The sequence below is a fragment of the Seriola aureovittata genome, chromosome 13 (genome assembly GCF_021018895.1).
Source record: "Seriola aureovittata isolate HTS-2021-v1 ecotype China chromosome 13, ASM2101889v1, whole genome shotgun sequence".
Classification (NCBI taxonomy): domain Eukaryota; kingdom Metazoa; phylum Chordata; class Actinopteri; order Carangiformes; family Carangidae; genus Seriola; species Seriola aureovittata.
The window spans coordinates 10,509,131-10,523,186 of record NC_079376.1 but is presented as its reverse complement, the minus strand read 5'-3'; the positions used below and the strand labels follow the sequence as shown (position 1 = coordinate 10,523,186).

The following is a 14,056-nucleotide window of genomic DNA, read 5'->3' as shown; positions in this document are numbered from 1 at the left end:
ATTTCTATACAAGCATTATCATCTTTCCTTTGTTAACGATTTTAGCATATTAAAAGGGACTGCGTACACAAGTACAAATCAGATTAATCCCTCTCTGCAGCCGGGACTCATTATTTGTCCAATCTCAGCCTTGTTTGTTATTAATTGAGCACATTCCTCAAACCATTTTTTCATCTCTCCTTTAATTAAAATAGACTACATTTAGACAGCAGTACTACCTGAAAGGAGGAATCCTCCTCTCTGCTGATATGAAACCTCACTTACATCAATTATTTCAGCAGTAAATGAGAAAATAGTTCTTGAGCAACTGTTATCATTTCAAGTTAAAATTGAATTCAATTAACAGAAGCCAGGCAGACATTACCAACTCTATGAAATTTGCTTTCCCAATTAGTACGGAGGAGGAAAGGTGGCAAGGAAAAAAAAAAGGGAATAAGTCTTGAGGCCAAAGGTATTTTCCTTAAAGGTGAAGAATGTGCGTTAATGGAGCTTGAAAGCACCTGAAAATAGGAGGATTCAAGTGTCGCTTTTTAAAAGGAATGTTCGTGCTGTGATTTGCAGGTGTCAGATGTACGAATGTTTGTATGTGTGTGCGTGCATTTCTGTTTGCACATGCTTGTGTCTATGTTATAACTCGGTGTGCATGCGTGCTCTCTGTCTACAGCGGCTGAATGAAACACATAGGGTCTCATTTGTTTTGTTTGCGTGCGCCCCGACTCCTAATCTGGCCCTTAAAGACATCTGTCACCAGCGATCACTGTTGTTTTGTCATGCTTCATAGCAGGCCCAGGGGGAGCAAGGCAGCCCAAGGTCTGCCATTTATATCAGCTCGTGTTGTCTAGATTGGACTTGACACAAATAGTATCATTGCAGCACTGGTCGCAGAATTACATTTTCAGGTAAAAAATTTTGGCGAGGCTGTGGTCGGAGATTTCACAGCATTCTGTTCTTTTAGCATTAGTCTGTATTCAGCTGCTCTCTATGAAAGAGCCACCACCAGGATACATGCCAGACATTCAAGGAAAGATAAATGTATTCACTGCAAATCTGCACCCACTCATTCTGTTGCCTGGTATTATAAAGGGATTCTCAGACACCACAGTATCTGTGTTAGGCCTGCTGCAAAGTCTTGTTTGTCAGTGTATGCGTGTGTGTGTTCTCGTAAGTGTTTTTTTAATTTATTTATTTTTTGGTTTTTTTGTTCCGTGCGAGGTGCATATGTTCGGTGTGTGCAATATATGTTGTTTGTGTGTGGGCGCGGTGGGGATAGGGAAGGGGGATATCACAGTTGACAGTTTTGACAAACTTGTTTGGCCAGCTCTGACAGGTTTTGCACTGAATTGTGTGTATGTGTGTGTGTGTATGTGTGTGTGTGTGTGTGTGTGTATGTGTGTGTGTGTGTGTGTGTGTGTTTGTGTGAGTGGGTGTACACGTGTATGCTGTGAATGTCTATACTGTGCAAAGGAGGGGCAGGGTTGGGTGGAGGTCACAAGAAGGTGCAGTCTTGGGTTACACAATACAACAAACACGTGAACATATTGAATACATACAATAACAGGCAACGGCTAGGAACCTGACTCGGAGCATGTGTTCCCTTTCCAGGGCTTCTCTTTACGAGTGCTTACATGCGTGAATATTTACAGTAATCTGTATGTCAGACAGAGGCTCATGTGTGTGTGTGTGTTTCTCTCTCTCTTTGCTCCTGCAGCACCCATACCCTTCTGAAGAGCAGAAGAAGCAGCTAGCCCAAGACACAGGCCTCACCATCTTACAAGTAAACAACTGGTGAGTCAAGATTTCCGCTCGTCCTATCTCCACCACCAGCATCGCTCTGCCTTTCATTTTCAAAAGCCTTCGCCTCCCTCTCCCCACCAGCCAAGACGGCTAATACTACTAAAGTGTGAAAACCGTTTATGTACAGCCCTCCCCATCGCATATAGACACACACAGAGGTGCGCACGTAGAGGTACACACGGACAACCTTTGTGACATTATTATGTTTAAGCTACCAGGATGTTCCGGTGTTATCGGCAAAGTGTTCTGCGGCTAAGTCACTGGTCTTTGTGGTTTGATGCACATGTATTCAGTGGGATATATTTAAGGGAGAAAGGCAGAGATCATAAGCTACCCCTACAGCCCCCACACCCACCCCACCCCTTCATCCAAAACCATACCTAGCACCGCCACTGGTGCCCGCACAAAAGGCAAAACTGCCTTCCACCCCCTCCCCGTTTTTACACCAGCTATATGGTGGATTAAGGTTTTGGTGGCCTGGCCAGCAGGGCCTTTGTAGATGGCTTAGCACATAACTGGGGGTGGTGGATTAAATAAAATGATCACAGAAGCAAAGAAATGATACAGGAATTACTTATCAAAATACTAGCCCAGGTTTTATCTGCAGCTTAATTTTGTTCTGTACATTCTCAGGGTGATGTTCAGATTAATTGAACTGACAGCTTCCTTTCAAAATTCCAGGAAGGTATTTGCACGGATTTCAGGTCTTACACAAACTTAATTATATGGAACCCCATTTTATCATTCTAATTCCATGTAGCGGGGGTTCTATTTACAAATGACAAGTCTGTGCCTTTTATTCACAGCTTTCCTTAATATATTTATCAAAGCGGGTTCATTTACAAAGTGCTCTATCTGTTGGGTACAGGCAGGCCGACATTAACGAAGCTTTTAGGTTTATCAGACTCACAGCCTGACAAGCCACCCGAGGGTCAATTGATTTTTTGGTTCCGTGATTCATTTTTTTCTCATTTTTCCTGGATCACAATGAGAAACATGCCTGGAGAATTAGCCTGGTTTGTCGGCCTTATCTATCAGCCCCCCACCCCTCGTCTCCCTCCCCTCCATCCTGACATACTCTCTCTCTCTCTCTCTCTCTCTCTCTCTCTCTCACCCTTTGCTTTCTTCCCTTCTAGCCAAGGGAAGTCAAGCTACTTAAATTGGCCACAGGAACCGCTGTTATCAGACTTTAATGCACCCTACAGTGTGGATAGCATTTCAATTACACCAGTAACCAAAGATTAGCCCCCGCTTGCCTGTTTCATGCCTCGTGCCACCGTTTCGGGACGCCACGCACCTTACCTACAGGAGCAGAAAATTGAGTTGCCTTGCCTGTGTCATGGTGATTAATGCAGAAATAGTCTGCTAACCTGGGAGGAGAGAGAGAGAGAGTGAGAGAAATAGACAGAGACATAGACAGAGATAGATATAGGAAGAGTCCCTGCCTTCCCAAAGGCCGTGAAATCCAAGCCCGGGCACTGAAATGCCCTCGGATCCATTTATAAAGAGGTCTCGCACTGGGTAACATCCTCATGAACCCTGTTTCCACACGCACATGCACGTACACATACACATAGGTGGACACGGGGTTGCGTATTAATGTTACACCAGCTGTGTTAACAAAAACACACCGGGAATCAATTTTCGCAAATAAAGTCATTAGAGGGGCTTAGACTCGGCTGGTCTATCTCTGGTACATTCTGGGTGTTGTCATCACGCCTGACGGATGCTGCCACGTTATTGGCTATTTTACGGTGGGGCACACAGATGAGAAATAGAGAGGATGCTGAAGTTTTCTTTCCACCCTGTATATTCTTACCCAGGCGGGACAGTGAGTTACAACTAAATGTGTCTTTGTTCCGCTCTTTGGTTTCTCGTTCCTCTGACCGCTGAGATGGTCCACCCAGGATATGACAGAACTCTGCCATATGAAATTCCTGTTTAAGAAAAAAAAAAGCTCTTCAAATTCCTGGCTGGCCCCTTGCATTGTTCTGTAGTTCTCTTTGATGCATGGCTGCTGCCACGTTACTGGCCGGAGAGAGGGAGAGAGAGAGAGATAGAGACAGAGGGAGGGAGAGACAGAAGCAGAGGATGAGTGGGGGGAAAGGGAGGGGATGGCCGCCGTCTTCGGTTTCCAGAGCTCTCCCTCGGGGAAAGGATGTGCTGAATCAGGGCTTTGTCCGCCGGCACAATCGCAGCCCAGCGAGGGCACAAGGGTGCTCTGTGTGATAGTCAATAGACAGTGCATCTCGCTCTCTCCCCTCTTGCCCCATCACAACTCCCCACACCATACCCTCCAACTGACACCTCCCTTTACGTTTACCTGCAGCTCAGCTGTACACACAGAAAACAAAACCTATAGTAGACCACCTCCAGCTGCTTTGGAACCTTTTGCCTATGAATAATAGGAAGCACTCCATCTGGTTCTATATCTAGTGTATACCATTAGCTTGCAGCCTCACCTGTTTGTAGCCCACACCCCATTAACTGCTGATGTTAATAAGGAACAAAGGAAAAGGTTAAAGTCCACAATCTCACCGCACTGGTGTTGAGCAGATGAGGAGAAGGGCTTGATTATCCTGTTAATAGTATGCTCTGTGTGCATAAGTGTGTGTATGTGCACGCTATTCACATAAATACTAATGGGACACTGCTCTCTCTGTATGTACAGAGATGTTATGTGTGTACAGTGTGTCAGGACACCATTAGTTGACCATTAGGTAGTGCGTTTGCTCTGCTTACATTTGAGACAACTGGCGTCATGTTAACAGAATCGGGGAGTGGTCTGGCAAGTAATTGCATTTGTTTAAGATTGTGAGAAAAGGTGAGGGCCATGTCACACACGGCATTCTGGGATAGTGAAGTAGGTGAAACGGCAGACTCAGGTGTCTGTACGCTGGAAAAGCGTTTACAGTTTACAGTATCTAGCGGTTGTATTTGCCTGCCTCAGCAGCTCCTGGTGTCCTGCTATCAGTCTGGGCTAAATGAGGCCTGACCGAATCATTTCATGTCTCAGCGTCAGACCCAGCACGATGTGCCCTCACTCACTGCCATAAACACACACACCAACTATCATGCCGTTATTTACCACTGCAGCAACGCACGCACGTACGCGCATATAACCGTACGCTTGCAGGGCTGTTACATGGGACCGAGGGATGACGCCAATGACAGATGACTGAGAGAAGCAGCATCTAAAAAAAGGAAGGAAATCGTCCGCTCATTATTCCCTCATCTCACAGGCAGCCAGTTGGTCATTTCCATGGCAGACAGAGAGAGAGGAGAGAGGCAGAGCAAGTCGGAGAGCGAATATGTCAGTTCTTGGCATCTCTGATGACTGACTGCTGTGCCACTGGAGCACTAATAACAATAAAGAGGGCACTAAGCCACACTCTATTTTTACTTCTCTGCCTCCTCTCTACAGCCCAGGGGGAATACATGCATAGACACGTACACACACAGTCACACACACACACACACACACACACACACACACACACACACAGGAGAGAAGCTTTAATTAGCGGCAGAAAGGAATACAATGAGTGAGTTATTAAGACACACGGGCGGATCGCAGCCAACCTTTGCCCCCTGTCGGATCACAGGTCACATGATAAGGGAAGGATATCCGCCAGACAACGGCGCCAAGTGGCCTGTGCCCACAGAGGAGCTGAAATAGGCTCAATCTCTCCAGCCACGCAGGGCAGGGCATGGTGCACTGATTGTGTTTGTTTTATCTCTCTTTTTGAGAATCCCTCTCACCAGGAGGACAAACTCCACTAATAATAGACAGTCGTCATATCACACCATATACATCTCTATTTACATCCATTTAGGTTTTAGATATTTAATCCTATTATTTAGAGACTTAGCAACGCTAGAAGCTCATAAGAAGCTCATGAGTCTAGACTTACAAAATAACAGTACATGTAAACAATGTGTTAGTGCCAAGGTGTCCCAGAAAGATGAATAAGAAAGGTGTGAAATAAACATAGATAATACCTGAGCTGCAGAGAACAGATTCTACAGTTAAAAAAGACATACTCTTCATCAGTCATTACGCTCACATGCCTTTACAAGTTCTGCCTATCTATTTAGAATCCACATTCTGATCCCGCTCTAGCACAGCATACAGATAAACTGAGTTTAGCCAGCATATACTCTGAACTGACTGCTCTGTGGCTTTCTTCACAGCATGTTCCCCATTTCCATTCATATCCTCTTTTTTTTTTTTTTTTCCCCTCTCACTCCCTCCATGGTTCCCTCCAGACTTCTCAGAGTTTAAACCATCCAGCAGAGGTACAGAGAGGCGGTACAGCAGGTTCACATGCAAAATGTTATTAACAGTAAAGCACATTTGTTTGTAGTGTCTGAGAACAAAAAAAAAAAAAAGAAGAAAAGCCATAGCCAAAGCCAAATTTGTTCCTCCACTTAGCAAAGCGTTTTCCACCCCTCTCTCTCAGTCCAATGAGACACTTAGAAATACTGGCTTTTATGATTTTTTATGATTTTTTATGATCCTCTGGTTTGGCGGGCGAGCCCATTATGAAATGCAAAATAATAACCAATATTTTCCAAATGTAACATAAAGCTATGAAACCGGCCCAGCTGCCCCTGTTTTTTCCACACTCTTTATAAGTATTTAAGTCTTATGAATCTCACACAGAGGCTTTTGAGGTCCTTTCCCCCGCTCCCTGCTCTCCTCCATATCACTGCCTATTGCCTATTGCTTGTCTGTCCCTTCCTTTCTGCCACATTGGTGGGCTAGTTGACTGAAGTTGCTGATTATCTGTCTAACTTTGACCCAGATGGAAATGTCAGGCCTTTTTTTGGCTGCAACCAGGGACTCCCGGCAGTGGCCATCTTATGCCCCTGGCTTTCTAAATATACAGCTGGAGTGTGGACAGGGTTGCGGCTGTGTGTGTGTGTGTTTGTGTTTGTGTTTGTGTATGTGTGTGTGTGTGGGTGTGTGTATCTCTCTGGTGTGTCTGTGTGCGCGAGCGTGAGTGTATATGTGCATCTGAATGAGAGAGCGAGACTATCGGGGCGCTGCCAACACAGGCATCATGATCCCTCTCATTTAGGGACCGCTAATTGGCAGTTAATTAGCAGAATTGACTCTGTTGTCAGATCCCAAGTGCCAGCCCCCCTACCAACACCCCCTGCCCGCTAAGTTCATTTGATCTGGCTGCTTTCTTGATGCTGTAATAATAATCCAATTTTATCAGTTTTGGAGGGAGAAACACATTTGGAAAAACATATTTTCATTACTGGCAGAGTAAACGACTCCCTGTTGTAACAGGTTTGATTTTGTTTTTCATTTTGTTCAGCAGTTGTTACCGATCCAGATCCCCGTTCACGGTGCACACATGCCGTACTCACAGGCTAAGCCATGGGAGTCTTAAACAGCTGATGCTAATGTGCGCTACTGTGTTTATGTGTGCGCTCACGGTGTATGCGTAGTGTGTGAGTACATGAGCCCTGTGGAAACGCTCAGAGTGATTAACAGGGCCCACTCCCACTTTACCAGGCACTGGGGGCACATTGGGTCATAGCATGGCATGGACACCCACCGTGGCCATTGAGCAGCCCAGTGCCCACCTCTGTGTGAGTGTGGAGTTATGAAAAACAGGTGGTGCTTTAATAAAACTGGCACTGCCGGGCGATCATGCACCAAAATGAATGTTTTTTTTTTTACTTGTTTTCCTATTACAAGCTCAAGACTCTCCAAGGCTGTGGAATTCTCCCAGCAAAGACGGCATGCAAGGAGAACGAAGCCAGACGAGGCAAGATAGAGAGGCAAAGAGCTGAAAGAGGCATTACAGAGAAAGCATTAGAGAGAGATGGGAGGAGGGGGGTCTTTGTACTTCTCTGCTCCTTTTGGCTCTTTTATTCCTCAACGGCTTGGTTTTATTGGTGGGTCGTTTAATAACAAGGGCTCTGCGTTTGAAATGAAGTCGAGCTGCGTTTGCGTGGGCGAGCCTCCTTTTTTTTTTATTTTAAGATGGTAATTTCTGTACTCGGGGTGAGAACTGGAGAGAGAGGGAGAGAGAGAGAGAGAAAGAGGAAGAACGAGAAAGAGAATACACTAGAGAGAGAGGAGAGAGAGAGACTCAGAGGGAGAGCAAGAGGGTGAGAATGTGGGAGAGGGAGAATTCAAGGAGAATAGAAGGGAGGAAAGTAGGTTAATTTATTTCATTTGCAGGAAGAGAAAGAAGTTAAAAAGAAGGAAAAAAAAAAAAAGGTTGGTGATAGTGAGAAAGATAGTAGTAGGATGCTGTTTTCATGAACAAGCAGCTTAATGCATACGGGCAGCCACAGTAAGTCTGCCAGAATCTCCCTGTGCCTGAGGCCATCTGTGAGCAGAATAGCAATTTTATTACTTTGTCATTAAACCAATTTCACAGCAGTATTGTTTGTTAATGAGCAGCCGCAAACGAGCGAAGATGTCACGTTCTAGAATAGCAGCAAGATTTGTGACCCCAGTTCTCCTCCGTCTCATTCTCCCAACCTGTACCTCATTCTTATTCTTCTGCTCTTTTCTGCCATCGTCTTCTTTCTTAACATCCTTACTGTCATCCTTGCTCTCTCCCTGCCATCCTCCCATCTTGCTCATCCCTCCCTTCCTCCCCCTTGTTATAGGGGTCCCTGGCTCATAAAAGGGGAAACTGCTGAAAGATAAAATGCAAAGTCTATACAGTCAAGTCTCTGTTTATGAGCTTCCATTTGCCTTTAGAGCTCATTGGGACGAATGGTTTCTCCATGGGCTTTCAGGGCGTGCAGCTGGAAAGCCTGGGATATTGGCCTGCTATTTAGCTCTAAAGCCTAACATGGGTGCCAACGGCAAGTGCCAACAGAGGGACTAGGCGTCTGAATAGGTGCATAAGTCCTTTGGATTGTATGCTAGATGATGTAATGCATTTTTTGTGATTTTTCAAAGTTGTTTAGAGCACCAGGTTTGATCACTGCTTTTTTTTTTTTTTTTTTTTAGTGGATTTGATTAGTGTTGAAGTCATGCATTTAAAGAGAAATCTAACTTAAGGTCTGGTAGTTGTTTGGAATGGTCTGTTTTCACAAAGAAAGCCATGTGCTTCAGCTGCTATGGTGCTATATGTGTTTTTATGGCTAGGCGCTCTGTTTATGTTTTTACTCTGGAGGTCAGTTGGCACGGATTCTTTTTGTGGCTTATGACCGAGAGACAGAAAGAGGCAATGAGACAGACAGAGAGAGAGAGAGAGAGATTTAAACTGAGGCCCCAGAGGATCAGACAACCTGACAGAGTAGATTTGGAATAATTACTTTTATCTGCTGAGGGAGATAGCCAAAGGAGCTGTGTGTTAGCCACAGGCTGCTGCTATGTGTGTCTTGGTGGTGATGTGTTTAGGACGACTGAATGTTGTGTACATGTTTGTGTGCATGGTGTATGTTTTTGGAGGGAGGGGGTGAGAGTATGGGGTGGGTGGGTCAGAGAAGTATGGTTAGACTAAAAGGGATAAAGGTGACCAGGTGTAACAGAATGGCCTCGAGGGTGTGTGTGTGTGTGTGTGTGTGTGTGTGTGTGTGTGTGTGTGTGTGTGTGTGTGTGTGTGTGTGTGTGTGTGTGTGTGTAAGAACAAGAGAGGACAGGAGCTCCTTCTCTGGCTGAGCTCTTTAAACTCTGTGAACCTCTACAAGGTATTTTCTCTCTGTCCAGGCATGCTCTTTCTCTCACTCTCTCTCTCTCCTGCTCTCTGTTTTTCTTTACCTCCCCCCTTTTTTCACACTTTGCACTCCCTCTATCCCTGTGTGTCTGTGGATATATAGTAACAGCATGTAAATAAACATGCTCTTCTCTCTTTGCTTTTGTTTGTGTGGTATCAAACTCAACCACCCCCCCACCCCGACCCCCTTCCTTTAAGACACAATGAAAGCGAGTGTTTCTGGATATGAATGGGCGAAAAGAGTTGTAATCACATCCTTAACAATGCTTCTTGATTCTTACCTGTGTGTGTGTGTGTGTGTGTGTGTGTGTGTGTGTGTGTGTATGTATGTGTGTATTTGGTGAAGCTGTGATTCATGGCCTGGTGCCCTCTGTGGCTTTGAGGTGCAGGCCAATAAGCCCATCATGGAAGACCCTATAAATCAATATAGCCCTTTGTTTGTTTAAGCCATGCTCTGGCCCAGTTCAGGCCTGTTATGGATGAGATATCAGTAGAGTCGTTGCCAAGCAGAAAAGGGGAGGGACTGTGGGAGGGACGGAGGAAGGGAGTCACAGGACCTCTCCACGAAAACAATCCAATCTTAACTGGAACGTTGCCCAAAATCTTGCAGATATCAAACCCGGTAATTTGCAATTTGGGAGAGGTGAGAAATAAACGGTGCGGCTTGCTGCCACATTCTCACCATGCACACAGAAGCACACATGTGCACGCACTTTGATGAAGTTATCAGAGGAATTAACCACTATTAGGCATCGCTATTACATGCATAACAAGCTGCAGAGATACAGAGGAAAAGCTGGAGAAAGGAAGGGGGAGAACAATGAGGAGTATATTACCCTAATCTAGGGTTTCTCTCTTCCCGGCCTTATGAATATTTATTCCTCCCATTACTGATGATGATGTTTCAATTGGGAGTCTGCGTGAGCATGTGCGGTGGCGAGGGAGGGCGGTGGGAATGCCTTTCCCCTGGTGGGGGGTAGAGGGTGTCTGCCTGTAACCCCCCGAAGACATATCTGCTTTATCATCTCCTTGTTACCATGACTTTCTTCAGCTTCCTCCTAAGGTATGAGGTGAAGGAAAAAGCAAGTCTCCAAACATACAGAATGTATCTGCCATTTGCCAAAAAGTTACACTGAAATAATCGCAGATATTAATGTATAACTCATTTCTGGTTAGGTTCTTTTTTCTTTTATATCTTAACCTATACAAATAAAACATTTTCGAGAATGGGGTCATCTGTATGTTGGGGTAATTGCTGAACCCTTCTTGGGAAGAATCACTCATGACAGTTCACAGACTCAATTTCAAGGAGCATATTGTGCAGTGCCGGCTAAATTGAATTTGGCTTTGGTGAGACACAGAGATTGTTTTACTTGTTTCGGGCTGTGACATATGAAGGAGGCCAGTCAAAGCTGTAGACAGTCAGTGGTAGAGCTGATCTGAGAGGCTGAGGGCTCGCTTCAGGCCACCAGGCACATCAGAGTCCCTGTGGTCTGCTCCACAGTGTCACTGCTGCATCTGCCAGCAGTGCCCTCCACAAACAACAGCTATTTATATCACCAGCCTGCTGCTGGGCTTTTTAGCCCTAAACTCTGCTTTTGACCGTGCCACCACATGGTTGTTTGTTAGCCTGTGCGTTCGAGACTTATGTATGTCAAAGCAATTATGTGCAATTGAAACTTAAGATTAATTATTCAATAGGGGAAGTCAGAGGCAAGCTCATAGCATTCGACTGATGGCTCGTGGTCAGTAATATGTAGATTGATGTGAGCACACTCACTCACTCAGACACATCATGGAAACGTGTTTGGTGGAAACACTCACTCGCACGCCAGAGACACAGTGATGAGAAGATGATGACATCCCAGTGGGAGGGAGAATCCCTTTCCAAAAACACACACACACACAAACACACACACACGCAGAGAGACACACACATACATGGAATACTGTACTCCACACTTGTCGGGCTCCAAGTGCAGCGGCTCCTAAACTCAGGCATTAGAGAATCTTGACAGTCTACCCACCAGGTTTAGGTGTCACTCTTTAATTGCTCAAACTGCTGTGCAGTTCACTGCCCTAAATTCATGGGTAATAGTACAGCAGTGTGAGGAGGAGGGGGGAAATAAGCGGCAAGAGCAAAGAGAGCATGTGCATGGGTATATATGTTTGGGGGCGGGGTGGTAAAATGGGGGCACCCTCCCTCTACAACCTCCCATTGGCTCTGCTTTTTGACTTCTGCTAATGCATTTGAGATTCAGGAGCATAAGTTCATATCTGCAGTTGTGTGTGTGTGTGTGTGTGTGTGTGTGTGTGTACATGTGCAGCACCTGCATGCTCAGAGTGTACCCAAGCATGTATGTGTGTTGCGTAAGGATGTAACTGTTGAAGCCCCTCTTGACAGGCCCCCTCTTCTTCTCTTTGAGCTGAACCCATTATAGTCTTATAAAGTAGGGAGAAGAAAGACGTTTGATATGAAGCAAAGGAAATAGATTGGCCTTATTTCCTGCCTGGCTGCTGCAACGCAGACACTTGTGTTGCCTAGACGATGCAGGCAATTGACACTCAATTTTGTTTGAAATATCACGCCTCTATCATGTCATTATCAGCTTCCCCTGGTAATCCACAAAGCCGCCCTGTTTGATATCTGACAATAAGGGGGAGTCACAGAGTCGCGGAATCTCTCACTCGATTACCAGGCAGAGAGGGAAAAAAGGGTTGAGAATGAAAGGGAGCAGAAGACGATAGAGCAAGAGACAAAAAAAAAGAGAGCGGGTGAGAGAAATAGAGATGGAGAGATAGTGCAGGAAAGAGACAGAGAGGCTAAAAAAGTCACACATTTGTATGATTGGAGTGAGATGTGGATGGAAACGGAGATTATACCTGCCCTCCCCACAGAGACATACAAAGGAGCCCAATGGGCCTGGCATTGTGGGAAAAACGGGAAATCTGGGCGACAGGGGTGGCACTCATCACTGATTAAATGGGGTGATTTTGTGAGCACACCCACTCCTCTCAGGAGGGCTGATGGGTAGGCTTGGGTACTGATAGTGCTGGATTCATTCTTTCTTTTATTTTATTCTACCCCCCCATTGAGCATTTGAGTGTGTGTGTGTGTGTGTGTGTGTGTGTGTGTGTTGTGTGTGTGTGTGTGTGTGTGTGTGTGTGTGTGTGTGCGCCAGCCTGCCAGTATGTCTCTGTTCTATTTCTTGCTGGCCCTGCATGAAAGCAGGAAGTCCTCACCCACCCAAAAGGTGAGAAGCTGGCTTATGAGGAATGAACGTTACCTTCCAGCGCTGACGACCTCTGTCATGTGCTATGTACTGGAACCTTTGACGGCGGCTCATATTGACATGTGCTGGATGTTTTCAGACGCTCTTCAAACAGCGGAGAACACAGCTGTTGGTCCCTCAGCTCCTGGGCAGGCAGAGAATACCTTTTGTGCACCTATGCACATTAATAAGGTGTTATCTTAAGGGGGAGGGGGTGCAAGAGTAAGAGAACAAGGGAGATGTGGATCAACTCTTTCCTTAATCCCCGTGTCTAGTGGTGATATTCAAAAAAAACAGTGTTAGTAAAAACTTTCCAGGTCAGAGGTGCCGGTCTCTAAGGAAATGAAGGTTAATGAAGGGAAATATTAGGGAACTGTCTGGGAGAAAAAGAAAGAGGAGATGATTCCACCCTCCCTCCTAACTTCACAAAACTGGTAGAGCTAGGGCAGGTTAGCCATGCTGGGTTGCTACAATAAGGTCTCTTTCATACAGGTGTGTTGACGCCTGGGGCAGGCTTGGCCTCGGTCCATTCCATTCACCCTGGCTGATTTGAACAATAACTATCATATCTCTTAAAAGAGAAGGGAGGGTGAAGCGTTAAGGAGGAGATGCCTGAAAGCTGTGTCGGGGCCAAGAAAAACCCCCACTGCCGTTGTCAGAGCTTGTTGATGTTGTAGGGAAGAGAAAACGGGTGAGTTTTTTTTTTTTTTTTTTTTTTTCTTAATACGCCCCCCCCCTCCACATTTTTCCTCTTCTCCTTTCTCTCCCTCCACTTTCTGCACTGGAGTCAGTGTTTTTGTGCCGTAGGACAGAGTGTGGTAAGGAGACAGAGGAACAAAGTGCTGCTGTGTGGAGCAGCAGCTGCTGCTTGCCGGATCAAAGGGGCAACAAGCGTGGTCTTCCTGGCCCAACGCTGCTCTGGAGGTGTTTGACGGACAGTCAGCAGCTGGGGCCGCACAGCCCGCCATGTAGGGGTCAGGCTGCTGGACTGCAAGGCCCAGGGGTGACATGCCCTGACTGGACAGGGGGAAGAGGGGAGAAGGTGTTACATGGGAGGGTAAATAGAGGGAGAGATGTCTATGTTTGTTTCTTTTGTTGTTTGTCTTGCTGTTGTAGTTCATAGAGTTATTCCTGAGATTATTGCTACATATTTTTATCCCTCCCTCTATTGTATACGAGCCATTGAGTTCTCACTTATTCATCGTAATGCATGGCCAGGAGTTGACGCCTGATTTTAAGGGTAAAAACATCAGTAGAATAGCACAGCGCTCCACACTGCAGTGTTCCACC

General features: G+C 45.7%; 1 protein-coding gene across 5 annotated transcripts in view; it reads left to right on the top strand.

Annotated features, from left to right (window-relative positions):
• Positions 1 to 14,056, top strand: part of meis2a (Meis homeobox 2a) — an 81,921-nt gene that overhangs the window by 54,617 nt on the left and 13,248 nt on the right. For all 5 annotated transcript variants that reach the window (XM_056392901.1, XM_056392902.1, XM_056392898.1 and 2 more), the window contains exon 9: positions 1,709 to 1,785. In XM_056392901.1, coding sequence (XP_056248876.1) covers positions 1,709 to 1,785 — 77 coding nt within the window. The remainder of the gene's footprint in view (positions 1 to 1,708; positions 1,786 to 14,056) is intronic.